We start from the raw sequence: 27,975 nt of genomic DNA on the forward strand, positions 1-27,975 counted from the left end.
TACCGCATCCTTCTCTGGGTTGCACACCTTCACCCACATGATGTGGTCCAGCAACCAGTCAATGGGCTTGTCCTTATAGAACATCAGCATGAACTCTACTATGAGAGACAGGTCCAGCGACTTAAACATCTTACCTGCAACAACAAAGTCCAGCAAATGGTCACCAGGCACATCATAAGGTCATCTACACATGACTGTCAGAACAAATGACATCACCTGAGAGTGACTCATGTCGCACTGAAAATAGAGCTGTTGCTGAAAGTCACCATTTTCTTACTGAGAACATTTTCAGTGCTGGATTTCATAGGCACATACTTTACACCTTGCTGTACTTGTCAACATTAATCTATAACAAGGTTTTTGTTTGTATTTTTTACCTAACAGTATCACTGCAGGTTCTGCTCACTAGCAAGGACTACACCAATCACACAGTGCTACCAAGCTTATAAGGACATGCATCCTCCAAACCAGATACCACTTCCTTTCAGAAGATGTTAACACAACAGTACTTGCGAGCTCAACACACTTGGAGGAGAACACAGGATTACTGCCCAAATCTGTTATGTTAGCTAATGGACAGCTACATTGACTAGCATCATGCTGACTGATAAACGGAGATGGAGGGCCACCCATTTAACTTAGAGAGAACAAGGCCAATTATGCTCTCACAGGCTCCTACCCATGGACCATATTTCATGTGTTAAATTTCCCTGCCATTTATTAATCAAATCAATTAATCAGAGTTAAGTTATCTTCAAGAAAACATTTCCTAATGTCTTTAGATATGGCTTAGATATTACTCTACACGCAGCAGGTAGTTCCGCAGTCACACAGCTCCAGGGACCTGGAGGTTGTGGGTTTGATTCCCGCTCCGGGTGACTGTCTGTGAGGAGTTTGGTGTGTTCTCCCCGTGTCTGCGTGGGTTTCCTCTGGGTGCTCAGGTTTCCTCCCACAGTCCAAAAACACACGTTGGTAGGTAGATTGTCGACTCAAAAGTGTCCGTAGGTGTGAGTGTGTGTGTTGCCCTGTGAAGGACTGGCGCCTGTTCCTGCCTTGCGCCCAATGATTCCAGGTAGGCTCTGGACCCACCGCGACCCTGAACTGGATAAGCGCTTACAGATAATGATGAGTTAATCTATGCCTCTATCTCCACCCACACCTTCACTGTGCACCTGTAGCTCTAAAGTTCTGTATTGGCAAGTTGACAGTTCATTGTGCTTAAGATATGTTTAGCATATAAACAACATCAAATCTACATGCTAGTAAGATTATAAACGTGAGGTTCCATTTTTCAGCTTAAATTTTGGTTTCAACCAAGAATATTAATTTGGGTCTATTGCCAACTGAAAGTTTGAGCGTGAAACTCTTTGCCATGATTAAGCATTAAAAAATCTTAATTCACCGTGAACCTTTATTCCTGTTAATGCCATTGCCCCTAGCTAACAGTGACATTCCAAATGAATGAGCCAGACTGGATTATTTTCTATAGAAATGAATTGAATTCCAAGAAAGAGTTGAGTGTGAAAAGATCTATTCCCAAAGTCTGCTATGACCCTTGCCAAGAACCTTTTAAAATAAGAAAAACTGACTAGGCACTTCCTGTGAAATTCATTTAATCATTTGAGTCTCTTTTTGTCTTTTTTTTTTTAAGAATTGCTTTACATCTGTGCATGGCCTACTCAATTCCTTTTCCCATTTCTGCTTTGGAGGCCCTGTTGAGAACATTTTTAGATGCTTGAATACTAGAGTAAATCCAGGAGACCTGTTTTGAAAGAGGCAATTTCAATGTGAACTCATACAAATCTCTCTTTTCATCTAACTGAGCGCAGACATGCACAGGTGGGACCCAAAAATCAATAGAGGCACATTCAAACATTTTTTCTAATTCAGTTAAGCACTAGGCTGGCTCCAGGCAGCTGTAAATCACAGTGCAGCGAATCTTCACATTGCAGCGGAGCTCATAATGCTCCAGATCGAAATCTGTGCATGCCCCAAATCTCCAAACCAGGGTAATGAGAGCTGCTGTGAAAAAATAACAAGCGAAAAGGCGTTTTGACAGTGAAACACTGAATTTCTTTTTCCCTAAAGTGTGTGTGCTCATGTTATATTGACAGCAAAAGAAACGGTAACATACAGAAGGCGTGCACAAGAACGCCTCCATATGCCTCCTTCTCTGCTCTCAACTCTCGCCAAGCAAAGCCCAGAGCAAGTGGCACTGAGGGAAAGAAATCCAGACTTTAATAAAATCATAGAGAGAGGGAGAGAAAGAGCAAAGCTCCTTGCCCCACAGCTCAAACAGTAATTTAATTTTCACATTAATACATTTTTGAGTCGCTCTTGAGAGGTGGAACAGAAAACGCAACTGGAAATGTTTCAACTTAAATCACAACCCTTGCATGACATCATGCCTTTAAAGCAGAGTAATGAAATTAGATCTGTTCAGAAAAAGCAGGATGACCACTCTCAGTCGCCATGACAACTGGGCTGCTTCCGAATTGTACAGCACTGTAGATCTATATATGCAAAGATTTAGCATAGCTACAGTAATCTACAAAAGTCAAAGACCAGACTTTACTTAATTTCAAGTGACAACTCCAATTTAGTCCACCTGATTCATCTTCACGAGTTATTTCTGAGATTAGACACAACATGAATAAGGGTTCACTTGCATAAAGGTCTGAAAGGATAAATAACTGTCAAGAAGCCATGACTGAAAAAAATAGCTAAGAAAAAAACAAACAAACAAGAAAATGGAAAACAAACAAAACAAGCTGCTGCTGTTCTCACAACAATGGGCTGAACTTGAGTCCAGACCTGAATGTTCCTGAAGTTCTTAGACTGAACTTTGGTGGGGATATATCCCTGCAGGTTTCTTTAAAAATGAAAGGAAAGAGTCCTGACAAAAATAGAAAGAATGAAAACACTGGAACCTGAAGGTTTTTGGTGTTATTTTCTGTTAAATACACACTTTCAGATTTTCTGGACACTGATGAATGAATTGCTTGTACTTAAAGAGTGTTTTTCCTGCAGAGTAATTAAATTAAGCGTGGTTTCTGACTTGGGCATACCACGGTAAATAAGGGGTTTTACATAATCCTTTCATTTGACTCAAGCTTGGCATTTACAGAGTGGATCTGTTGTTGTTTGTTACTCCAATCACAACCAGGCAGCTGTTTTACACTAGACTTTATACACTCTTCCTCTCACTTTCAGTTTCTCACATCTGTCTGCCTGTCATGCCTCAGAGCTGTGGACTTATATCAAATATTTCATTTTTGTTCTGTCTTTCCTCCTGACTGATTCTTCCGTTCTGCATCCCTGGCTTCATCTCATATCTCTCTCTCTCTCGCAACCCTCTCCCTCTTCCACACCCTTTCTTTCTCTCTTGTTCTCACTTTTTCGTTCTGTCTCTGTCTGGGCTTTCCTTGCATCTTTCTATCTCTCTTCTCCCTTTTCCCCTCTCTTCCATCTCTGTCTCTCTTTCTTTGCATCACAAAATCTGTCTCGTTATTTCTCTTCTTTCTCTAATTGCCTCTATTTCTCTCACTCTCTCTCTCTCTCTCTCTCTCTCTCTCTCTCTCTCTCTCTCTCTCTCTCTCTCTCTCTCTCTCTCTCTCTCTCATAAGACTTCCAGCAGCCCCTGCTGATCTCCACTATGGAGTTGAGTGCCTGTATAAGGCCTGATCCTAGATCAGTGTGTTTACTGATGTTTCTGATGGATAATATTGGACTGTAACAGGATGAACTGACCCAGAGTTGAGAGCTAAAGGCCGGACAGGCTGTTTGCAGAGAGAGGCACAGCAGGAGACCCTGGCCTTTGATATAAAACGTTTACAGCAAGTTAGCGCCTTAGCCTGGCTTATTAAAGAGAGAGTGTAGCATGGTGTAAGGTCTAAACATGTTCACTCTCTCTGATCTAGCTCACAGAGCAAAAGAGAAGATCTCAGCAGGACAGAAATAAAAAGAAAATGGAAAACGCTACCAACAACACAAACTACGAAATAGTGGCAATACATACATATGTTTCTTGACTTTTCCGGAATATAATGGCATTAACAGCTTCTACGTGTTTGGGAAAGCTTTAGACTGTGTGTTGGGACATTGCTGTGGAGATCTGATTGCATCCAGACAGCTAGTTAGGGCAGCTATTGCACTCCTATACATCTTGTAAGTACTAGACGATGCCTATCGCTGTAGTTTATATGGTTCTCCTGCTCCACAGCTGGGGTTACCCTTGATGCCAGTACTTTGCACTGAGTAGAACATTCAGTGATATTTTTTTCTGAAGATATATCGACTTGTTTTTACTTAGAAAATCAACAAAACATGTTATATGTGCAGAGGTCCTAAAACTTTTATAAGTGAGTGTACAAAAAAACACCCAGCCATCCAGACACCCTCACTCACTTACAAAGACACACTCACTTACACACCATTACAAACATTCACTATATACTAAATGTAGATATCAGCCAACAAACAAAGACATAAATCGCAAAAACACATCAGAAATATCTTTACAAGAATGCACGGCCATGAGAATAAAACCTTAATAGGTCTTTTAGAGTAAGCAGTGAGTAATCGATTCCCTCCAGCCTCTGCTTTTAAAGGGGCTTTAATAGCGTCTCCTCTGCGTCTCACACAGCCTGGCTTCCATTCAAGGTTGCCCCTCCATACACACACACAAACACACACACACACAGAGTACAGAGTGTAGAGAATAAACATTTCACCAATCAAGAAGCTCAGAACTCTGTTTGTGCACTTTTCACCTTCATACACTCTGAAACGGGAAAGTGCTTCAGCTCTCTCTCTCTCTCTCTCTCTCTCTCTGTCTCTTTCTCTCACTTACACACACACACACACACACACACACACAAACACACACACACACACACACAAACCTGCACACTCAAATGAATAATTATCTTATATTAATTGTTCCATACACATAGTTGTAATTTAACAAGACAATGACTGAATCATGTGAATCAGAGAAACGTCCATCTGTATGCACCCCACCATTGTTTACAGATGACTGGAGCCACATGACCCCCCTCCTCCCTCTCTCTTTCATTCCCTCTCTGCACTGTAATAACCATCAGACGTATTAATCAGACTGCAGACTTATTTATCTGAAAATTGTAAACCAAAAACTGAATTTTAATCTCCATTTCATAATATTGCTTCTTTTTTTTGTTCTCTCATTCCACCTGATTTAAGGGATCTTTAGCCTGATAATGTGTATTGTATAATGATATTTTATGTGAAAAAATTATGTGTTAAAGATGTTGAGGACACAACTCCCCCAACCCAATCTCTCACACTCTTTATATTTATAAATACATACACACACAGTACAGCTTGCGAAGCCAGAGGTGAACATATGTGTGTCTGTTTATCTCTGTGTTTGTATATGTCTATGTGTGTGTGAACAGCTCCGTCATGGCTGTCACCCCGTTGCCACTCCAATTAGCAGCTCATGGAGGCAGGCAGCAGGAGGCATGATTGTCTGCAGCAGCAGGGATAGAATGTGTTGCGCTAAGCTGTCCTTTGCTAACACCTTGTAAGGGACAGATCAGGAAAGCTCAATTTTAAGAATTTTAACAGACACAAGCAATTTTAACATTCACAACAGGCTTCAGGAAGATAATGAGAGACATGAATGCAGATACACGCAAGGTGATGTGTGTGTGTATTTATGTGTATATGGGAGAGGGGTAGTGTGTGGTGAACATGGAACAACCATAACATTGTGACCACTTCCTTGTTTCTACACTCACTGTCCATTTTTAAGCACTGACCATAGAGGAGCACTGTGTAGTTCTCCAAGCACAGACTGTAGTCCATCTACTGCTCTGCATACTTTGTTTTCCTCTTTCACCCTCCATGTTAGTGTCACTGCAGCTCTGAGAATGATCCACCATCCAAATCATAGCTACTCTGTGGTGACCGTCTAATGATCCTGGCCATTTGAAGAACAGGGTGAAAATGGAAAACAAAGTATGAAGAGCAAAGATGGACTATAGTCTGTAATTGTTGGACTACAAGAAGCAAAGAAACAACACTCCTAGAACAAGATGATACACACCCAGGTCAGACGCTCCTTGTATATTACATACGGATGCTCACTAACGACCAAGTAGCTTATTAGCCAAATCTCCAATTACATATTTTGATTGAATTGCAACTACTATGTATAACAAGGCTGTTTGTAAAGAGCATAACTAAAAATGACCCTTATATTAAAGCGAGGATCTACACTTACACATTAAAGGCAGAAACATGTCATGTTTGTTTGCCCAACATAAACACCAACTGTTTAATTTGACCATGGCTGTCCATCTTTTTGTGCACAGTTGTGTACAACTTGCTGCTTTTTGTTCAGAAACATTTTGTAACTGACATAATCAATGTTTAATTCCAGGAACTGGTCTCACTCAAAGTTCATCATTAGTTTGCTTTGGCTGTGGGCACAATGTAGACACTGGCTTGAGTTCCATTGTTTGCTAATAAAACGCGGATTCTGCATGTCATCTTCTAGCTGTTTTTCCTACCCAGCCAAATCTTGTCTAAGCCTGTTATTTTCAGGACACAAATGAAACCAAGTGCTCTAGTAAAAAAGAGATTTTCAATGGAGAACCTCAATTTACAATGCAATTTAATTCCAGACATTGTTTTATGTGTGTCCAGAGCAGCAGCGCCTAATGTTTAACTGCCTTCTTGAACTGTCTTTGTTTTATTACTAAGCATATAAATGAAAATGTGGTAAAAGTTCACAACTCAAGCTCAATCCTGCCTAAAAAGAGGGTCAAAGGTCACATCAAACCAATGACAAGCTGCTAGAAGCAAAATAATTTCCATAAAATCAAAGCATGGACAACTAGAAGAGGGGCCAACATATACTGGCCTGGGTTTGGCTCTTGGCTCCAGAGGCTAGCAGTGATGTCAGATTGGTTTATTTAACTTTAATCAGCCAGTAAAGGCCGGATTATATCTTTCCTCAGCCATGCCTGGCTGTCGAAAATGGATTTCTGTGTTTTCTCCTCTGTAACTAGAGAGGAGCAGTCGAATCTGATGAAATTACAGTCAGCTGCTTGGTTGGAAGTGGAAGGCTTGAGCAACAGCCAAGGAGAGAGGCAGAGGGAAGTTTGCTAAATGGTGTTGCTTGTTTTGGGGATACTGTGGGCATTTGGCTGTCAAAAGTTTGATCCGAAAAGAGCATGTAAGCTACACAAGGCTACTGATGCACAAACACAGAAATGGAACACACTCATACACATAAATACAACTCAGTATGCTCTCTTCCCACCGCATACACACACACACACACACACACACACACACACACACACACACACACACACATAAACTCATGTGGTCTCCATTTCCTCAGCAAGCTAACCCAGCCTTTGACAGGCCTAGCGGATAGTTTCCACTCCACTGAGTCAAAGCTCAGTTTTCCCTCAACTCCCAATCAATGCCAACCCCAATCCAATCTCCAACAGCTCATAGCCAGGCCTTCCCATCAGTTTACTCTGCCCACAGATCCAGCATTGATCACTCTCATCAAGATAATTAGCTTCATATCACACACAACGCATGATGGATCAATCAGTTCAGCTGCCTATCAGCTAATGAAGGACACACTTCCAATAGTCAAGTCACCAGGCTTTAGAAACCCATGCTAAAATTCCTCTGACAATTGCCGGATTGATTGTTAGAGGCTTGTCTCAAAAGCTACTTCTTTCATACAAGTGAGTCATTGTGGAGACTTTATCTCGCCTATGGCTGGAATATCACTACAGCTATGCTACACTGATCTGCTGCTTTATCGAGCCGTGAGGTATTGGCTCATTGTACAGCTCTACACTGACTAATAAGGTCACGTAATTAAGCTCGACATTCAAACGCCCATTAACGCAAGGCTTGCGTCTTAGCTGAGCTAGCACAGCTTCTTTGTTTGACTGAAAAGCCTGGCACCCTTGCTTCTTTCTATTCAGAATCAGGTTCATAGTTACAAATGGGCAGGTGCCTGACAGAAAATCCATCAAGGGTTTCGTCACAAAAGGGTAAAGGTAAGACTGGGTGCTATCGCTACTGGCTAGCTGTTTCTCTAATGGCCTTATTTTTGCACCTAGTGTTAGATTTATGAGCAGTTTTAGTGTTTAGTGTCAGTTTTAGAGTCTATTTATATTACTACTTTTTTTTACCCAGGAAACATCTTGAGGTTTATCCACCATCAACAAACAATCCCCTCTGAAATCTGACTGAAACACTATCAAGGTAATGAGACAGTTATCAGGAAATGAGACAAAATATTATTTCCAATAATTATTATTTTTTAGATTGCTTATACATAAAGATTGATCACATTGGGTTCCTGACATTTGCTGATTTTTTTTCTTCTGAAGGTTCAAGGCTTATGTAACTAGCATGTAATCTAAATGTATTCTCCATCAATTAGCATCCCAGTGCTACAAATCTTTGTTCTAAGATTTTTACACTAGTATTCAGATTTAGGTCTGGAAATGTGGAATTAAAATGTGAAAATGTGAATTTTAATGTTCACAGACATTAATATAATATAATATAAAATATAGATAAAGAATATAATATTAGTATTGTATGGGTGGCACACAACTCTAAGGACCTGGAGGTTTTGGGTTCAAGTCCCACTCCGGGTGACTGTCTGTGAAGAGTTTGGTATGTTCTCCCTGTGTCCGTGTGGGTTTCATCTGGGTGCTCCGGAGGCTCCAAAAACACACGTTGGTAGGTGGATTGGTGACTCAAAAAATAGTGTCCGTAGGTGTGAGCGAATGTGTGTGTGTCTGTGTTGGCCTGTGAAGGACTGGCGCCCCCTCCAGGGTGTGTTCCCACCTTGCGCCCAATGATTCCGGGTAGGCTCCGGACCCACCACAACCCTGAACCAGATAAGCGGTTACAGACAATGAATGAAAAATTGTATATTATTATTGCAGGAAATTTAATCAAGGCCATTTAAGAGTACTAAGATGATTCATCAACTTATCTTTCTCTGAGGACATTCCTAAAATTTACATACACTTTCTTTTATTCGTTCATCTTCTATAACCTATGCACGTCAGTCAGGGAAGTGTTGGGTCTGGTGCCCACCAGGAGTCACTGGGAGCAAGGCATGAACACACCCTGTAAAGAGTTATATTTTCCAGTGTCTAATTAAATTAGAGTTTGGTCACAATGAGCCCCTGTGCTTAAAACCCTGAGCATCAGCAAGCTGGCTCCCACTCACCGATGAAGCCAAGCTGGGAAAACTCTAGAATCATCCACTCTTCTGAAGGCTGCTGCAGGGCAAAGTTCTTCATTGTGGTGAAGTAATTCGGCCGAGCGACAATGTCATCCTCTAACTGAGGGAGGAAGAGATAGAGAGATAGAGAGAGAGAGAAAGAGAGATATTGAAGAGAATTCAGTCTATTGAAAAGAGCATCTGACTCAATCATTTGAAAAATCATCATGCTCATCTAGTCAAGCACATTCTTTTCTATCCGACTTTAGCCAGGGTTTTGATGACTAAATGACTGAACAATAGTTGTAATTCAGCCGTTGAGAGAAAGGCACACACTGCAGTGTGAGGGAAGAATGAGGGCCATAAAACACGGCACAGAGGGACGCGTGGGAGAGGAGAAAGCACAGAGTGCCTTGCCGGAGAGATGAAGTGATGGAGGAATGAATGGAGGGATGAATGCAAAACAAAAGAAGGATGTTCCCCCCACATTGCTGCAACATCAACCATATGTTAACCACAGTCATAACCGCTGACTTATGGAGCGATATGACACCATGCACTGAAGAACAGATGGCACTCAGGCAAATAAGTGCCTACAGTTCAGGACAAGCCAGTGCAGTGGAGCTAAGGATGTGTGTGTGTGTGTGTGAGTCTGTGTGTGTGTGTGTGTGTGTGTGTGAGAGAGAGAGAGAGAGAGAGAGAGAGAGAGAGAGAGAGAGAGAGAGAGAGAGCTGAAGCACATTCCCGTTTCAGAGTGTTAAAAGCAGAGAGGTTTATGTCTCTTTATGTTAAGTGTGTGTATTTTTAATTTCTATGGTTTGGAATATCGCTTTTCATTTCAATACATTTGTTATTCTGTATACACTAATAAATGTATAAAATGATCTGAAATACAGAAATATTTACAATATAGAAATATATACAAACAATATTTGCAATTTATGCCTTTGTCTGAGACCAATTTTGTTCTTCAGCATAAAAGTATAATTTTAACAATTTATCTGTGAAATATATATAGCACAGAAGAAGCATATTACCATTTTATACATTTGTCTGTGGCCAAATTCATTTTATATTATCACATTAACACACACTGTATTTTGTCAGATTATTAGTAAATTATAATTAAACCAACATGTTTTATATTATTAAAATAAATTACAATTAAAATTGTACATGTACTGTATTTTAGATTGGCTTCATGAGTCTGCGATTGTGTGCATACCGCATGAGATGTGTATTTGTATTTTGTGTGTGTGTGTGCATGTGTATTTTTTGTGAGTGTGTGCATGTGCTTGTATGTATGGTTTCCCTCTTTACAGATTGAGCTGTTTGCTTCAGGCAGAGCATTAGGACACAGCCAAGAGAAGAACACAACCTCAGAGCCAAGCTTTATTCCGTTCTATTTCATAAGAGTTCATTTTGAAGATCTTTCTCTGTAAAAGATGGCCCTGGTCACAAGTCAACAAATCACCAGGAGAAGACACGAGGCGCCTGTTCCGCAAGAGAAGCTACAAAATGGGTTCACACAAAGGCAGAAAACTGTATATCAGAAAGGAAATAATAAAACAGCTTTGCTAATCCTCTTCGGTTAACATCTGACTCTCCATATCCACAACGTCCTGCGGAAATAGACTGGAAATCATTACTGAAGCCTTCAAACCATAACCTTGAGTCCCTTCAAGTGTGTGTGTGTGTGTGTGTTTGTGTGTGTGTGTGTGAGAGAGAGAGAGAGAGAGTGTGTATGAGTGATGCTACAGTTAGAATCTTCATACAGCAACTGTTTTCACTGTCAAATGTTTCTCATGTAATCCATCCTCTTCAGACTTTAATGTTATCAAAATGACATCAAAGACTCCCATATAAACACATGTCCCACATGGTCCTTTTATTTTTTTATTTATTATAGTATTATTTAAAAATTTTGTAATGAATATGAGAGTGACAATGTGTCACCTATGATTAGAGATATATGTAAAATAAACTTGGATAAATACTAATAAATAAATAAATAAATAAATAAATAAAAGTACGTACCGTGTAAAGGACCAATGTTGCAAAAAAAAAAAAAAAAAAACCCTAAAATCGTAACTGAACCCAAGGTTTAGACATTAAATGTACAAAAATTGGTGTACACCTGAAAATTTAACATTTCCTTTAATATGCAGGGTATTAATATGAAGTTTCTCCCCATTTTATAGCATTGCTGTGAGAATTTAATTGCATTTATTCCAAAGAACATTAATGAACTCAGGTGTTAATGCTGGATGAGTAGTTTTGAAATCAGCAAAAAGTTATTGATTGATGCTCCATCACTCGAAAGAACAGCTTTGTGCTGCTCCACCACCTGTTGATGGAGGGCTTTAAACACTTTATTTGAAGATTATAAAAGCTGTAATCAGCTTAAAGTCTCTCTACACAATAGATGTACCGTAAATAAGGGGGTGTCCATAAACGCCTGGGCAAAGAGTGCACCTCTATTAATGAATGTGTAAGAAGTAATATGAGAATATAAACAATGCCTTACCTGCACATAGTATGTCCCTTTGGACTGAGCGTACATCATTAAGAAGCAGTAGTCCAAGTTCTGCTTTGTTCTCCATCTGCAAGATGAAGATGGAGGAGGCTCTGAAAACTGTTTATTGGGGTACACACACACACACACACACATGCACAAGCATGCACGCACAAATATAACCACAGAGGAGATAAAAAACCCATATTGCTCTTACACACACACACACACACACACGCACAAACGCAGCCGACAATGGTTCTATTGTTTGTGGCTCAGTTTTTAATATGTGTTTATCATTTGTTTGGTGCTCTATAATCAGTCATTTTCTTAATAGAAAGCAAAGAACAGAACACAGTGGAGTAAAGTGAACACAGCAGAACTGCAGCTGGAGTCAACAGCTCTGTAGTTAGTGCTTTACTGCATAGAGCAATTACACAGCACACACATAGTGCTGCTGAATACAGAAAAAGCATTAATAAAAATGCATACACACATAAATACTGGCTTGTGAAGATGACTCACAGGTTTATTGGTATGGGGTAAATTCTGCCAATGCCACAGTAATTAATATATTTTTATATAGCACCACTGCCATGATTCTTTGGAAACCTTAGATCAGTGATTCCCAAACGGTTTTTACAGAGTCTTTTGTAGATGAGAATATTTTGGAGACGAGCCCCCACACTCAAACATGTCTTTTGCTTCCAAACTCCACTGGAATTCATTTTAAACTTACAAGTGACGTGCATTATGTATCTTATTCATTTGTCTTACTGCAGCCCCCTTGCCCAAGCAAATCCCTCCCCCCTCCACCCAAATTTGGGAACTGCTGCATTGTACAATCAAGAGACATTCCTGTCTTTAATGATATGTTACAGTCCAAAACTTGTAAGTGAATAATAAAAGGAAAACTAGGCATAAAAAATAAGCATACATGCTGATAACCTCCATGGTAATACATTTATTTAATTAATACATTTCACGACCACCAGTAATATAACACACACTCAAAGCATAAACAACACACCATTGAGAAACTGGCCTACATAGTGTAAGATGTGGCCCTGAGTGAGAGCCTGAGTCAATTACACAGCAGAGACTTCACATCTGCACATTCACAAACAATCAAACACTTATACAAGACATGCCCTCCAGGGACTTAGCAATCAATAGACACACACACACACACACACACATACACAAAAAAAGAAGAAGAAAAAACACAAACACACACAGACACAGAGAATGTCCCTTGAGGAACAATTTGAAGTTGCTAGAACATTGCTGTGCAGGCATGACTGCTCCGGCCTTTCCACCCTTTTAGAGGATGCTCAAGGCTTTGGCACAGGACACACACACACACCCACACACCCTGCATACAAATCCTCATAAAAACACACACTGTGTACTAATCGTCATATTTCCAAAATGGTTCATTTTTCAGAGAAGGAAGACATTATTAAATTATAATGCATTATTTTTAATAACATTGTTATTAAAATACTTTATTCCAAGATAACTATTTTTTATAGTTCCATTCATAATGAAATTGTTACTATAACTGGTATTTACAGATTGTAGCAAAAATAAAAAGTAAGAAAAATGGCTTCATGTGTCCACTTCCCATCTGGTGAGTGAGGGCATAAGATCAATACACATCACACCCCAGGCTCACCCTCCTTTACTGTTTCACACACTGCATACCTGTCTCTCTCTATCCTATGCTTTCTTGCTAAATTATTACCATCTCTCTCTCTCTCTCTCTCTCTCTCTCTCTCTCTCTCTCTCTCTCACACACACACACTCTCTCTCTCTCTCTCTCTCACACACTCTCTCTCTCGCTCTCTCTCACTCTCTCCCTCTCTCTCTCTCTCTCTCTCTCTCTCTCTCTCTCTCTCGTTCTCTCTGTGTGTGTGTGTGTGTGTGTGGTGGAATGATGGTACAGGCTGGAGGATGGTGTGAAAATACACTGCCCCTCGGTCCATTGATCCAGGTCTGATTTAGTGAAGTTTGGAGCACTGCTTTTAATCTCTATAGACACTGTGTTATCTCTCTCTCTCTCTCTCTCTCTCTCTCTCTCTCTCTCTCTCTCTCTCTCTCTCTCTGCCTCTTTCTCTCTCACTCTCTCTCTCTCTCTCTCTCTCTCTCACACACACACACACACACAGTCTGTGTGTTGTGTTCACTCTTACATACACATACACAATCATCCAGTCTATTTCACAAATACACACTCTCAAATTCCCACACACATGCTTTATTGTTGTAGGAGACATCAGCAGGATTTATCGAGACCCATTCAACTGACTGTCAGCACCTCAAGCTCACACTTCACACTACAATACCCACGAGCCTCACAGATAATAGAGGAGAGTAGTAGAGAGAGCAGAGCAATAGCAATGGACCCAATAAAGCACATTAAATGTCCAGTGTTAAAACACTGTGCTGACACTGTACCCATTCTGGGCTGATATACTCTATTCAAATACTTGATATAAATTCTTCTGATATACATTGCTGTAATACTTTACTCATTTCCTGTGCTGATATACACTGTGCTGATTTTATGTGGAGTTAATGTAATATATGATTTTATGCAATGCTGAATTGGCTAGGGGTGGTGCAGCAGGTAGTGTCGCAGTCGCACAGCTCCAGGGACTGGATAAGTGGTTACAGATAATGAATGAATGATTTGGCTAGACCTTGCTGTACTTTACTCCATTGCATGTTACTATTTAACAAATTATTCTGACACCTACTGAAGCTATATACGTATACATAAACACCAATGATTAAATAAAATCTCCAATAATGACCATTAGTTCAACTAAGAAGTTCCCAAACTTCACAGTAATCCTTGAAAATATTTTAATTATCATCTTAACTGGACAGGCTACTAATTCAATGTACGAACCACAGTAACAAACACATCAGTGCATCAAAACAAGCCAAGAAAAAACAAACAAAAATCAAACCTCTTCAACTTTCCTAATTGATCCAAATGGAGATCCCAAACAGTGCTGACATCATCAGTATTTAAAACTGCAAATAAGTGCAGTGGAAAAAAAGCTGCTCAAAATGAAAAAGAGAAAAAGCAAATGCCAGAAGTGAAAAAGAAAAAAAACAGCTTGTGCTTATCCAGAATGGATTTTTGTCTGTCTTCCCTGATTTGCTATTGATTTCTCTGCCTGCTTGATGTGTGATTGATTGGTCTGCCTGGCCAGTGTAGGACTGATTTGCTCATCAGTGCTCTCTTGGCTGGACTCATCAGCCTGCCATGATCCAGCCAGGAAACAAACAGAGTTTAATTACAATATTTAAAGTCCTTCAGTCTCTGCAACTTTGTTTAAAGTACAATGAATTAAGACCGTGTAAATTAATATCAACCATGGATAGAAAGCATTTACAAGGCGACAGTGTATGTATTGTATTCATAATTATAATTAGATTTGTCATTCTATTCCTATGCATTCATGTCCCAAACTATTCCACAACACAAACAATGAACTGCCTGAAGATTTCTCTGTGTGAAAAATATATTTTCGAAAATGGCTGCATTCACAGCATATTGGAAGGCAAAAATGTTTCAAAAACATGCCATACCAATGTCACTAGTTACTCTCAATTATGAGATTGCTATATGAATTTTGCACCATGAAAATCCTAACTTTTATTCTGTTGAATATTAACATTTTGAAGCATGTCTACAGGTCAAATTCAATTTTCCATATTCCATTTGAGCTTGTGTTGACATGTGTGTTTCTTTTGTTTACAGGCTTCATTCATCCCGTTTCTCAGTCACACACACTGTGTCCCTGTGCAGTCCAACTGTGAGTGTGAATGATACATAGGTGTGTGTGTGTGTGTGTGTGTGTGTGTGTGTGTGTGTGTAACTGAAAGTTAAACAGCTCTATTAGTGTGGGGATGCTATTTGTGATTGCATACAAAAAAAACTCAGGGAGCATTCCCCTCACACACACATTTGATTGTACACAAAGCCATCTGTGAAATTTAATGTATTTCAGGTGTGTAAGTATAGGAAGAAATGCTGGATGAGACATTCAGTATACCCATCAGACTCATCACAAAGACTTTGGAACATCGATTGAGCCCCATCCATCTACACAGTTCCCAATACGGTAGCCCAAGGCTAGTGGGGCTTTGTAATGGCACTTTTCCACTTTTCCTACACGACTTGGCTTAGCTCTGCTCATCTCCTTTGCTTTTCCATTAGGCAAATCTGGTACCTAGTCCCTGGAAGCTGGTGCTTTTTTTAGTCGTTGTTCCAAGCAAACCTAGTAGGGAGTGTGATGTGTAAACTTTGCAGAGTGCTGATTGGCCAGAGAGACTTGCCTACACTGTGAAACACAGACCTCCAGCACAAACTAGCTGCTTGTAAAATCTCCAAGCTTCAGTAGCGACCACATTGGTTAATGTCTGACTCATAACTGCAGCTCGTAAAATTACACCATGTTTTTTTGAGGAGGTTCAAATGCTCCTTAGAGAATGTGATGATAATCTCCAGCAAGATCCAGATGGAGCAACAAGGGGGAAAAAATAGTCAGCTGCTCTGTTTGAACTCGGGAGCAGAGCTGTGAATTTTGTGATGTTGCCAGCCTCATTTCAGGGCGGAGGGCTTTATAGTGGAAACCAAACAAGTGAGTAGAGCCAAGAAGGGTCAAGTAGAGTGCCATGTACCATGCGGTAAAAAGGGCTATGAGCCTCCAACCCATGCTTGGCATTGAACTAGGTGTGGAAAATTATAATAACTAAATAAGTCTAGGGATTCAGGGTGACTACTGTACTAATACAAGTGTGTGTATGTTTGTGTGTGTGTGTGTGTGTGTGTGTGTGTGTCTGTGTGTGTGTATAAAGAAGGTTGTGGTTCACTAGCTTCTATCTTGTTTTTTGCCTTCCTGCTTCTAACAAATCTGCTGTATGAGTGAGTGTGTGTGACTGAGGATTCCTAACGTGACCCAGCAAGCAGTGGAGTATTCAATCTAAAGGAGAAGATAACACGTGCTGATGTCACTATTTCAAAAATAGGACATAACATGCACACACACAAACACAAATATGCACACACAGCAGGAGCTGGTTTCATTACCTGACGCGTTCTTTGGGGTCACCGAACGACTCTTTGAGGTTGGAGAAATCCGGGTAGAAATGAACAGACGGAGAGATAATCTCCAACAAACCTGACTGAATTTCCCCTGGAAATCTGCGAAACAGAAAGATATAGAGAGAGTGAGACAGAGGATAAAGACTATAGAGATTATACCATTATACAGTTGTCCAATATCACAATGCGCAAAAGTGAGTGAGTGAGAGAGAGAGAGAGAGAGAGAGAGAGAGAGAGAGAGAGAAGAGAGAAGGAGCGAGAGAAACACTGAATGTAAGAAAGGAAAGGGAAAAGAAAGAAAATGATACTGAAAGTGCAGAGCAGAGGCAGAAATGAGAAGAAAGAAGAGAGACAAAAAGTTAAATAAAGATTTAAATTTGAATAAAAGGGAGAGAAAAAGAGAAAAAAGATGGAAAAAGCAGGAAGGGACAAAAGGAAAAGAGAGGAAAAAGCATAATTACAAGAGAGAGAGAGAGAGAAAAAGAGGGAGAAAATGAGAGCGACAAGCAGAGACAGGAAACAGTGGTGTGGTGTTGGAAAAAAAATAAAAGGTGAAAATAAAGAGGTAATGGCTAAGGAGTGCATAAAATAAATAAGTGAGAAAAAATGTGTGAGTGGGTGAGTGAGTGAGTGAGAGAGAGAGAGAGAGAGAGAGAGAGAGAGAGAAATACTGAATGCAGGAACCTGTGGGGAAGCTTGGTTGCCACGGCAACAGTTGCATCTATTGAACCAGAAGTGACAGAGCATTTTCCTACTCACACACACACCATGAGTGAGCAGTAAATACACCCAAACATGCACACACACAAACACACCCCATAAACATGCAGAAACACACACACACACACACACACACACACACACTTTGCCAGATGGAGTTCACAGATTTGTTTATCAAGGAATTAACAAATTTATCATCACTATCAATGCTGAACAAAACCTTGTAACTCCCTTTCTGTTATTTTTTACAATTATTTAATATAATTTGTAAATTTCAGACATCCTTTATACAGTATGACATCTTTATTATGAATGGACCAGTAGCTAAGCTCCATTTACTTAGAATAAATTACTGCCTCTATATATATATATATATATATATATATATAAATATAAAATATATAAATGTATATATATTTATACTCGTTCGTTTTCTGTAACCACTTATCGAGTTCAGGGTCGCCGTGGATACACTGGAGGGGGCGCCAGTTCTTCACAGGGCACACACACTCATGGACACTTTTGAGTTGCCTATCCACCTACCAACATGTGTTTTTCGACCGTGGGACGCCAACACAGACACAGGGAGAACACACCAAACTCCTCACAGACAGTCACCTGGAGCGGGAATTGAACCCACAACCTCCAGGTCCCTGGAGCTGTGCGACTGCGACACTACCTGCTGCACTACCATGATGTCCTATCCTGATAAGTTGTGGAGGGTCTAGAATCTTCTCAGAATCACTGGGCGAAAGGTAGCACACCCTGTCAGGGCATCACACACTCACACAGTCATTCACACACTTTTGCGCAATCCACCTACCAACATGTTTTTGGACTGTGGGTGGCCCCTGAAGCGACCTCACAGCGTCATGGAGATCACACCAAACTCCCCCATTCAGAGTAAAGAGAATTATTTCCTTCTCCACAAACGTTTTGGATATACAAGGTTTTGATCTGACTATGATGCTATAGGCATTTATTACAGCAGAGAAACCAGCAAATGTGTGTGTGTGTGTGTGTGTGTGTGTGTGTGTGTGTGTGTGTGTGTGTGTGTGATTTTGTATTTGTTTTGCATGTGTTTTGTTTGGAGCAGATGTTATAGTATGAACATGTGGAAAATAAAGATCACATAAGTGTAGAAATATCCCGAAAACTGAGAATGAACACACACTGAGATCCAAAACACACCCACACTCACACACACACACACACACACACACACACACACACAGAGATCCAAAACACACCCACACTCACACACACAAACTGAGAGAGAGAGAGAGAGAGAGAGAGCAAGAGAGAGGGGTGAGGTCAGGATAATTTCCATCAGTGTGGAGAGGGATAGTCTCAGCTGACAGAGAACAGAGTTTTATACCACATGGTCTTGTTTTGTTTTTGTGTGTGTGTGTGTGTGTGTGTGTGTGTGTGTGTGTGTGTGTGTGTGTGTGTGTGATCTCCCCTTACAGCTGAAAAGAAACAGTTGTGCATAGTTGTACATGAGAAAATAATTAAAAAGTAACACATTAAACAGAGGGAAGACATAAAACATAAAAAATGTTGCAGTTGCACTTGCAGTCACATTACCACTCCAATTTTGGACACATCTGATTAAAGATATAGTCTGAATCATTCAATCATATTTTAACCCAATTTTCTCCTCAATTTGCCTGTTATACCTTACAGCTAGGACCTCCACAAACCCGGGATATTACCCAGCAAATTATTGTTAAACTGTTGCAAATGAAATGCCCTTTGATAGCCCATCACACTTTGAGGAGATCACTACTGCTTAGTTTTCATAAGTTAGCTAACAGATCACCACTTTGGCTTGCAATACACTGTGGATGCTCTGACCACAGATCACAGTTTCCATTTCAACACCAATGTATGGAGAACAATGACAGCCAATTACATCAGTATATGGAGCAAGCAACCCACTGAGAAGTGGGTGAGAGTTAATCCTAATTAATGCTTTAGCATTGAACTTATAAGCGTACCCTACTTATGCACGCCACAAGCCTTAAGCCTTATGCACGCCACAATGATTGATCTGCAGTCAGACAAACATGGTTCAAGCTAAGGCGAGAAAACTGAGGAAGCCCAGAAATATGAACTCCTCTTCACCACACTACAGAGACTGCAGACAGTAGGATATTTATGGTAAGGGATTTCCTCAGAAATCAATTTAGACTTCATGGAATTGAGAAAAAAGTTGTAACATGGGAAAAATACAAATGCCGCTGGACAAAAATTGCTAAAAGGAGCAGGGACACGTGGGAAAATAAGCCAGTGTTGTATATGTTACTTTACTGGTACTGCTTGTAAACAACGTCCTGTTCCAATTAGTGCCCTGCTCCCTGAATAATGCACAGATTGGAAAATTACACTACTACACCACTAAAAAGTGTACCATTACATAGTTTTGAGTAAACGTTTTGATGGTGTAATGGCAAAGAGCACCAGTGTACAAGTATAATTGCTGACAACGGAGTAGGGCACTTGTGCAGGGTACAGTGTAGGCTCTGTGTTGAGTCTTCCCATTCTCTCTCTCTTCCCATTCAGCCTCACCAGCGATAGGAAATGGACTATTCATTTACATTTACAATCTTCTAATGATGAGGTCAGTATATGTTTGTTCAGAGGGTTCAGCTCTCTACTCTGGCAGGACAGCTGCGCTATACCAAATAGACTCCTGGGTATAGCATCATAATATTAATAAAAAAATCTCTGGGTAATATAAATATATCCCTTGTTTATGTGTGGATTAAGTCATTCTATATCGCAAAAGGACAATAATTCTGACTTTATAAATCCCACCGCTTTAGTATCTCCAGTGTTAAAAGGTGGAACACATAAATAAAATAAAGCTAAATCTTTTTTATGAGTAGATGAGTCATACTTTGACCCGGTAGTGTAAAAAATGAATGCAAGATAAGAATAAAAATGATGGAATGTACTTACAGGCGCTTGAGGTTCTCAGCCACACTGTTGGCATATTGCTGGTCTGTCTGCAAAACAAAGGAAACACAATGGGAGCACAGTCAGAAGTGTACAGCTGAACAAGAGCACATTATGTCTGACAATAAAAGTAATGTCCTAAGGCAAATATAACAAACTCAACAAAATTAAGACTCAAAAGGTACTGTTCAGCTCTGCTCAGATTTCTTCTGTGTACAGGTCTGAAGGCAAGATAAGAACCTTTATTATCATTATACTTATAAATAAAATCTTTGTGCAACACAATCCCCAGAGCAGTAATATATATATAAAAAAAGAAAGTATTCGGCCCCCTTGAACTTTTCAACCTTTTGCCACATTTCAGGCTTCAAACATAAAGATATAAAATTTTACTCTTTTGTGAAGAATCAACAACAAGTGCGACACAATCGTGAAGTGGAATGAAATTTATTGGATGTGTCAAACTTTTTTTACAAATAAAAAACTGAAGAAGTGGGGCGTGCAATATTATTCGGCCCTTTTACTTTCAGTGCAGCAAATTCACTCCAGAAGTTCAGTGAGGATCTCTGAATGATCCAAAGTTGTCCTAAATGACTGATGATGATAAATAGAATCCACCTGTGTGTACTCAAGTCTCCGTATAAATGCACCTGCTCTGTGATAGTCTCAGGGTTCTGTTCAAAGCGCAGAGAGCATCATGAAGACCAAGGAACACATGAGGGAGGTCCGAGATACTGTTGTGAAGAGGTTTAAAGTTGGATTTGGATACAAAAAGATTTCCCAAGCTTTAAACATCCCAAGGAGCACCGTGCAAGCAATCTTATTGAAATGGAAGGAGTATTAGACCACTGCAAATCTACCAAGACCCGACCAACCCTCTAAACTTTCATCTCGAACAAGGAGAAGACTGATCAGAGATGCAGCCAAGAGGCCCATGATCACTCTAGATGAACTGCAGAGATCTACAGCTGAGGTGGGAGAGTCTGTCCATAGGACAACAATCAGACGTACACTGCACAAATCTGGCCTTTATGGAAAAAAAGAAGAAAGCCATTTCTCAAAGATATCCATAAAAAGTCTCATTTAAAGCCACAAGCCTCCTGGGAGACACACCAAACATGTGGAAGAAGGTGCACTGGTCAGATGAAACCAAAATCGAACTGTTTCGCCAAAATGCAAAACGATATGTTTGGCGTAAGAGCAACACAGCTCATCACCCTGAACACAACATCCCCACTGTCAAACATGGTGGTGGCAGCATCATGGTTTGCGCCTGCTTGTCGTCAACAGGGACAGGGAAGATGGTCAAAATTGATGGGAAGATGGATGAGGCCAAATACAGGACCATTCTGGAAGAAAACCTGTTGGAATCTGCAAGAGACCTGAGACTGGGACAGAGATTTATCTTCCAACAAGACAATGATCCAAAACATAAAGCCAAATCTACAGTGGAATGGTTCACAAATAAACGTATCCAGGTGTGGGAACGGCCAAGTCAAAGTCCAGACCTGAATCCAATCGAGAATCTGTGGAAAGAGCTGAAGACTGCTGTTCACAAACGCTCTCCATCCAACCTCACTGAGCTCGAGCTGTTTTGCAAGGAAGAATGGGCAAGAATTTGTCTCTCGATGTGCAAAACTGATAGAACCATACCCTAAGCGACTTGCAGCTGTAATTGCAGCAAAAGGTGGCGCTACAAAGTATTAACACTTTTCAGTTTTTTATTTGATAAAGTTTGACACATCCAATAAATTTCATTCCACTTCACGATTGTGTCCCACTTGTTGTTGATTCTTTACAAAAAAAATTAAATTTTATATCTTTATGTTTGAAGCCTGAAATGTGGCAAAAGTTTGAAAAGTTCAAGGGGGCAGAATACTTTCAAATATATACACACACATCTTTAGATCAGAATCTGTATGGACAGTGAGAAAAACCTAATAAAATTGCTGTGTAAATTTCACTGAATAAGACTATGCTCCTTTCCTTTAGCTGATGAATGAGCTCTGAAAATAATTTAGGTTTTTTTTAACATATTTTTGAAAATGACAGCTAATCCCACACCGATGTGTTGTTATTAGAAGCTAAAATGAGAAAGGCTGCATGAATGAAGCACAATGATTTTAGCAGAAAGCAATTAACCAAAAGTCTCTTGTGTACCACACTGCTTAGCAACTGAAGCCAATCTTTGTCAGGCAGGGGAGAAAAAAATTATGATAGAAAAAAGAAAGAAAAGAAAAATAATGATTATGGTTCAGAGGTCTTTAAAGTTTTGCTTTTTTTTCCAGCTGTTTTCATCAAAATTCTGTTTTCTTAAGTTAAAAAGGAGCAAATAACAGCATTAAAACAAGGGGGGGGGGGTGTAGAAGCTGCACTGACATTATGTGCAGTTGATATTTGAGGTGAGAGATTTAGGGATTTTTTTTATTGCACATAACTGCCCTTTTGAGGATGTTAGGGATTTAGAGTTCTCCAGACTGATCCTGCTCACTCAAAATGAGAAGTCTGACCACTTTCACCAAACTTTGATCTGTTCACCACTTCTTTACTTAGAAATAGTGATAAAAACATCATACACTGCAAGACAATAACATTCATACAAACGTACACATACACACACAGGCCCATGAAGGTCATCCAAAAGCAGACCGTGACCCGCTGGCCACATCACATCATCAGCCTTTCTCAGGAGCAATCTGACTGAATAAGGCATTGTTTTCTGGCCATAACGTGTCCAGAGAGACAGCAGAAAAAAAACAGACACAGGAGATCAGAAGAAGAACAGGAAACACCTGGAGTCCCTGCCATCCCATATTCCTCTTTCATGGAGAGGAAAGAGGGAGAGTCAGGGAAATAGGAAGATGTTAAGATAGAGAAATAGAAAACACGGATTTGTCACAAAAAAGATAAAAAATAGCCAGCAGGTTTTACAAAAAAAAAGTCTTGTCATAAAACTAATATAATAATGAATAACAGAGTGAGGGAGAGAGAGAGAGAGAGAGAGAGTGTGTGGGGGGGGAGACTCATTTCTATTCTTTGTCTTTTAGCAGTGTTTCATGCACCAAACAGACAGGTGGAAAAACAGTGTGTAATTTTGAGCACAAAGAAGATGGAAAGAAAGAAAAAAGTACAAAAAAGAGCATTACTTCATCTGAGTGTCAAGGACGAGTGAAGGTCTAGCAGAACAAAACAGAGAAAACCAGATAGAGGGAGGAGGCAGCGAAACTGCGGCTCTCCATCTCTCTCAAGGCTGATGTGTTTACTACGACAAACATAAAAAACCCTAAACCAGTATTTAAATTTAAAACAATGGCATTTTTATTCAGAACTTAATTTATTGTTATTCATTACAAAATGAATTATTAATCACAGTATCAAGGACTAGTGCAATTAATAGTAATAACAAAGTGTGTTCCTGTTGTCAGGTTGAAAAAGGCCTTCTGCCTTAAACGACTGACTTAGTTATCTGTCTAATTAAAAACCAATAAAACCTATTTAAAAGATTTCACAGACACAGGTTTCAGATTAAAAGAGAACTGTTTCCGTTTTATATTTGAAGAATTAAGGCTTTCCAAACAAGTGTTAATTCTAAGTCGCCTTGCGTCCAGGCACGACTAACAATTCCAGTTTTCATCATTTTACAGACATTATTTTCCAGCGAGGCCTGGCCTTGAGCTGGTCCTCTCCCGCAGCTGCCCTGTCTGCCAATAAAGTTGATAATAAAAATTAAAAACACTATTATCACCATCTCGTACCTCAGCCTTGGTTCCGGCAGGTGCTTTGATAATAAGGCTCAGTTTTTGTAAGAGCCTTTGTTCACATCAAAAGTGTATGGGTAATGTTTACCAGACTTCTGCTGAACTACAATGTGCTTCTTCAGCATGAGTTTTCTCAGGCCTCACAGAGCACTCAGGCCCACTCAGAGAGAACCAGATTCACAATTTCACCTTTATTAATTATAGTATTTTGCATTAAATATCATTATTCTTTAAATTAGTGTATTTCCAAATTGAATAATTAAGTCAATGTTTTAGCCATTCAGCTCCGTCAATATCCACTTAGGAACTGAAAATGACTTAAAATCAGGTTTAATATGAGTAGGAGCATATGTTAAGAAAGTGAAAAAGGAAGTTTTGAGTTTCAGAGTGACTTTTAAGAGGATGAGTCGTTAGGTTTGGTGATGCCAGAAAAAACAAAAAAAACTGTGACGTAAGTCACAAATTCCTGCATTTTTTTCCTTCAGGTTTTTATTCCTATTATTGGTTTATTATTTTAGGCAGCTGACATTTCAGTCCATCACTTGCAATCCCATATGTGAAGACCATCATTATTGATGTCTTGTATCACTGAGAAATGGAGAGCAGCTCTTCTGTGAGTAGGAGTGTGTAAACATTAGTGTGGTACTGTAAATTCTGCTCCAGGCTCTGGCCCCTCTGACCCTGTGGGACAATCTCGGGCGTCTCTGAGGTGGGCCGACCCAGCCCATAAATCCTTCTCCGTCAACAAAAGCATTGTGTTTAACAGAGCCATTAACCGATGAATAAATCATCAAGCAATTACTGGGTCACATGGTCACGCGTCGCCAAGGGACGGAGGGCAAATGGCAACAGCTTAAACCCACTTTTCATTAGAGCTGCTGTGATCGTGAAAAACGACATGAATCCCTCCGTTATTAATCAGACAGGCTCCCAGGCCCATCTGAATGCCACACACTGAGTCATATTCCATATTCACAAACAAGCCATTCAATGCCATTCTGCATCACTCACATACACATGTACTCGTGCTCATGATCTGTGTCTGTCACATACACACACACAGTAAGAGAGAGAGAGAGAGAAAGAGAGAGAGAGAGAGAGAGAGAGAGAGAGAGAGATACTGTGCTGTGCATCAATGAAATCAATTTGCATGTGTCTTATTTGTTTATGTATATGCAAATAATGTGCTGTTTAAAATGCATACACACAGAATGAAAAAATAAAGCAAGAGAGGGATATAGAGACACAGAGAGAGGAGAGAAAGACAGGCAGGAGAATCAAGAGAATAATAGAGATTAGATAATATGAGAGAAAAGGAGAGAAGGAGATAAAAAAAGCGAGATACAAAGTGAGAGAAAGGGAAAGAGAGAGAGAGAGAGAGAGAGAGAGAGAGAGAGGTCAAATAGACACTGGAAAATTAAGGAAAGGGAAAATGTGCGTGTATGTGCATGTGTTTGTGCGCATTTGTGTGTATCCTCTGCTCTACTCATGCTGTTTCAAAAAGAGTTACATTCTAAAGATGGGAGATGGAATGACTTAAAGCTCATACACAAACACACACACAAACTCGTGCGCACACACACACTCATTAGGTGTAGGATTCATTTAATTTTGGCTCCTATGTCCTATAGCTCCACCAAGTAAGTTAATTAATGTGAACCTCACACCTGACTTTAAAGTGTCAGTGTGGAGCGGCAGGTGTCTGAACCGTCCTTGTGAATAAATTCACTGTTATTTGTTCAGTTTAATGAGTGGATGTAAGAGCCATCTGTGTTTTTCTCTTTTTTACTCTGTTTTGACTTTGCAGCATTTTCAAATGCTAGTGCATATCTCTTATAATTACTGAATTATAAGACAAAGGCATGAAACAAAATGGGATTCTCTAGAGCAACTGCACATCAGCCAAAGTTTGATCATGTTCTACGGCCAGTGTTGGCTAGAAGGGTACAAATTCCCCCATTACTGAGGCGTGGAACAGTGAAGCTGCTTTCTCTGGAGTAAAAGCAACCCATTCAAATCCACTGTGATGAGCTGGAGTGAATTCTGAACTAACGTTATTGTGGTTTAAGTTAACACTGCTGCACACTAAAATGATATTGGTTTGCCTTATGGCCATTTTACACCACAATAAAGTGGTTACTAATATTTTTAAAGTGATTTTTTAAATATTTTTTTAAGTAACTTTTTATGTATTACATTTTTTTTGTAATCCTTAAATGAACCAGTTTATGCTCCACAGAGTGGGCCCCCGCATGGTTGCAGTCATGTTTACAATAAATTTGGTACAGAATCTCTGTTACACCTAGGTCTCAGTATCATGGCTTTTTCATATTTTTTAGGAAGAATGATTGGGGAAATTACAGATTTCTGCTTTATCTTTTCATTGCTTGTTAACTACATGGGGTTTGCAGCTCCAGATAGAATCAGATTTCAAACACCAATCCCATCTTGGCTAAATGGCTACACTTGGGATAATGAGGAAATCATGTACATCAGAATTTTTACACAACTATCAGTTTAATATTGTAATTATCATGATCTAGTAGTTCATGAAAATCAGTACATGAGTACAGGCATTTCCCAGGATCATACAATCATATAACGAAACATGAATGGGCTATAATTTATATCATAATTATGGTAAATAGTAATTAAGTCTCAGTAGTGTAGCACCACACACACACACACACACATATATAGGATCAAAGGATCACGCATGGCACACAGGGGCTGTGGGTGGGGTCTACTTTCCCCACCCTCTCCTGAGTATTGTGGAGGTGGCTGCATCTTAAGAAGCCATTACAGGTTTGATGAGTTCATGTATGGAGGGAATTCTTAATTACACAAGCAACGCAGACAAACACACACACACACACACACACACACACACACACTAGGATCACTCAGCACTGACCTTTCTAGGGGGCAATCTTCTCCTTCTATTATACAATCTGTTCTAAATGACGAATGTGAACTCTTTATTTTCACACATGCACAAAGGCATATATTAATCCTGCCAAATGATTAATCATTTTGTTTTGTGTGATTAATTGCAGTTAAACACCTATTCCCCATATACTCAAAATGCTTAAAAATATTATTTTCCATTTAAAGAATGTATTTATTTACAGCTAAATTAGTGCCTCAGACAAAAAAATGTAATGATGTTATATAAATTACATTATACTGTGTGATTTTCATATAGCAAACCAAAGATACCCAATTCTATTACTGATGTCCACTGTAAGCAATGGTGGCTGTGTGTGACAAAAAAAGAAACATTCCTATCATAAGTATCAAATACACAGTCAATGAGTTGAAATGAATCAGGTTTGTAGCATCATGTTCTCAGGTTTCAGGGGAGCAGTGAGTTTCCACTTTGCTCTTTATTCTTCAGTTTGCTGCTTGTTATGTTACCCATAGTTCCCTCAAAAACACTACACAACATAGTCAGCACTTTAACAACAAAACCTAGTCTAGAATTTCTCGTTGTATTTGTAACATCAGAATAAAAGTGCTGAGAAATTGGGTGCAGAAATGCATGCGAAGTCATATTTTCTCCATATTGACCCCCATTAGGTCAAATGCATTACTGTTTTGTGTGCATGTTTGCTGTGTTGCAATTGGCCCG

General features: G+C 39.7%; 1 protein-coding gene across 1 annotated transcript in view; it reads right to left on the reverse strand.

Moving 5' to 3' along the window:
* Positions 1-27,975, reverse strand: part of mgat4b (alpha-1,3-mannosyl-glycoprotein 4-beta-N-acetylglucosaminyltransferase B) — a 122,226-nt gene that overhangs the window by 15,412 nt on the left and 78,839 nt on the right. Inside the window, exons 5-9 of the mRNA XM_066648928.1 lie at positions 20,590-20,636; positions 16,891-17,004; positions 11,793-11,868; positions 9,272-9,386; positions 4-134 (exon numbers count right to left, since the gene is read on the reverse strand). Of these exons, the coding sequence (XP_066505025.1) occupies positions 4-134; positions 9,272-9,386; positions 11,793-11,868; positions 16,891-17,004; positions 20,590-20,636 (483 nt within the window). The remainder of the gene's footprint in view (positions 1-3; positions 135-9,271; positions 9,387-11,792; positions 11,869-16,890; positions 17,005-20,589; positions 20,637-27,975) is intronic.

The sequence above is a fragment of the Hoplias malabaricus genome, chromosome 17 (genome assembly GCF_029633855.1).
Source record: "Hoplias malabaricus isolate fHopMal1 chromosome 17, fHopMal1.hap1, whole genome shotgun sequence".
In the NCBI taxonomy this organism is placed as follows: Eukaryota; Metazoa; Chordata; class Actinopteri; order Characiformes; family Erythrinidae; genus Hoplias; species Hoplias malabaricus.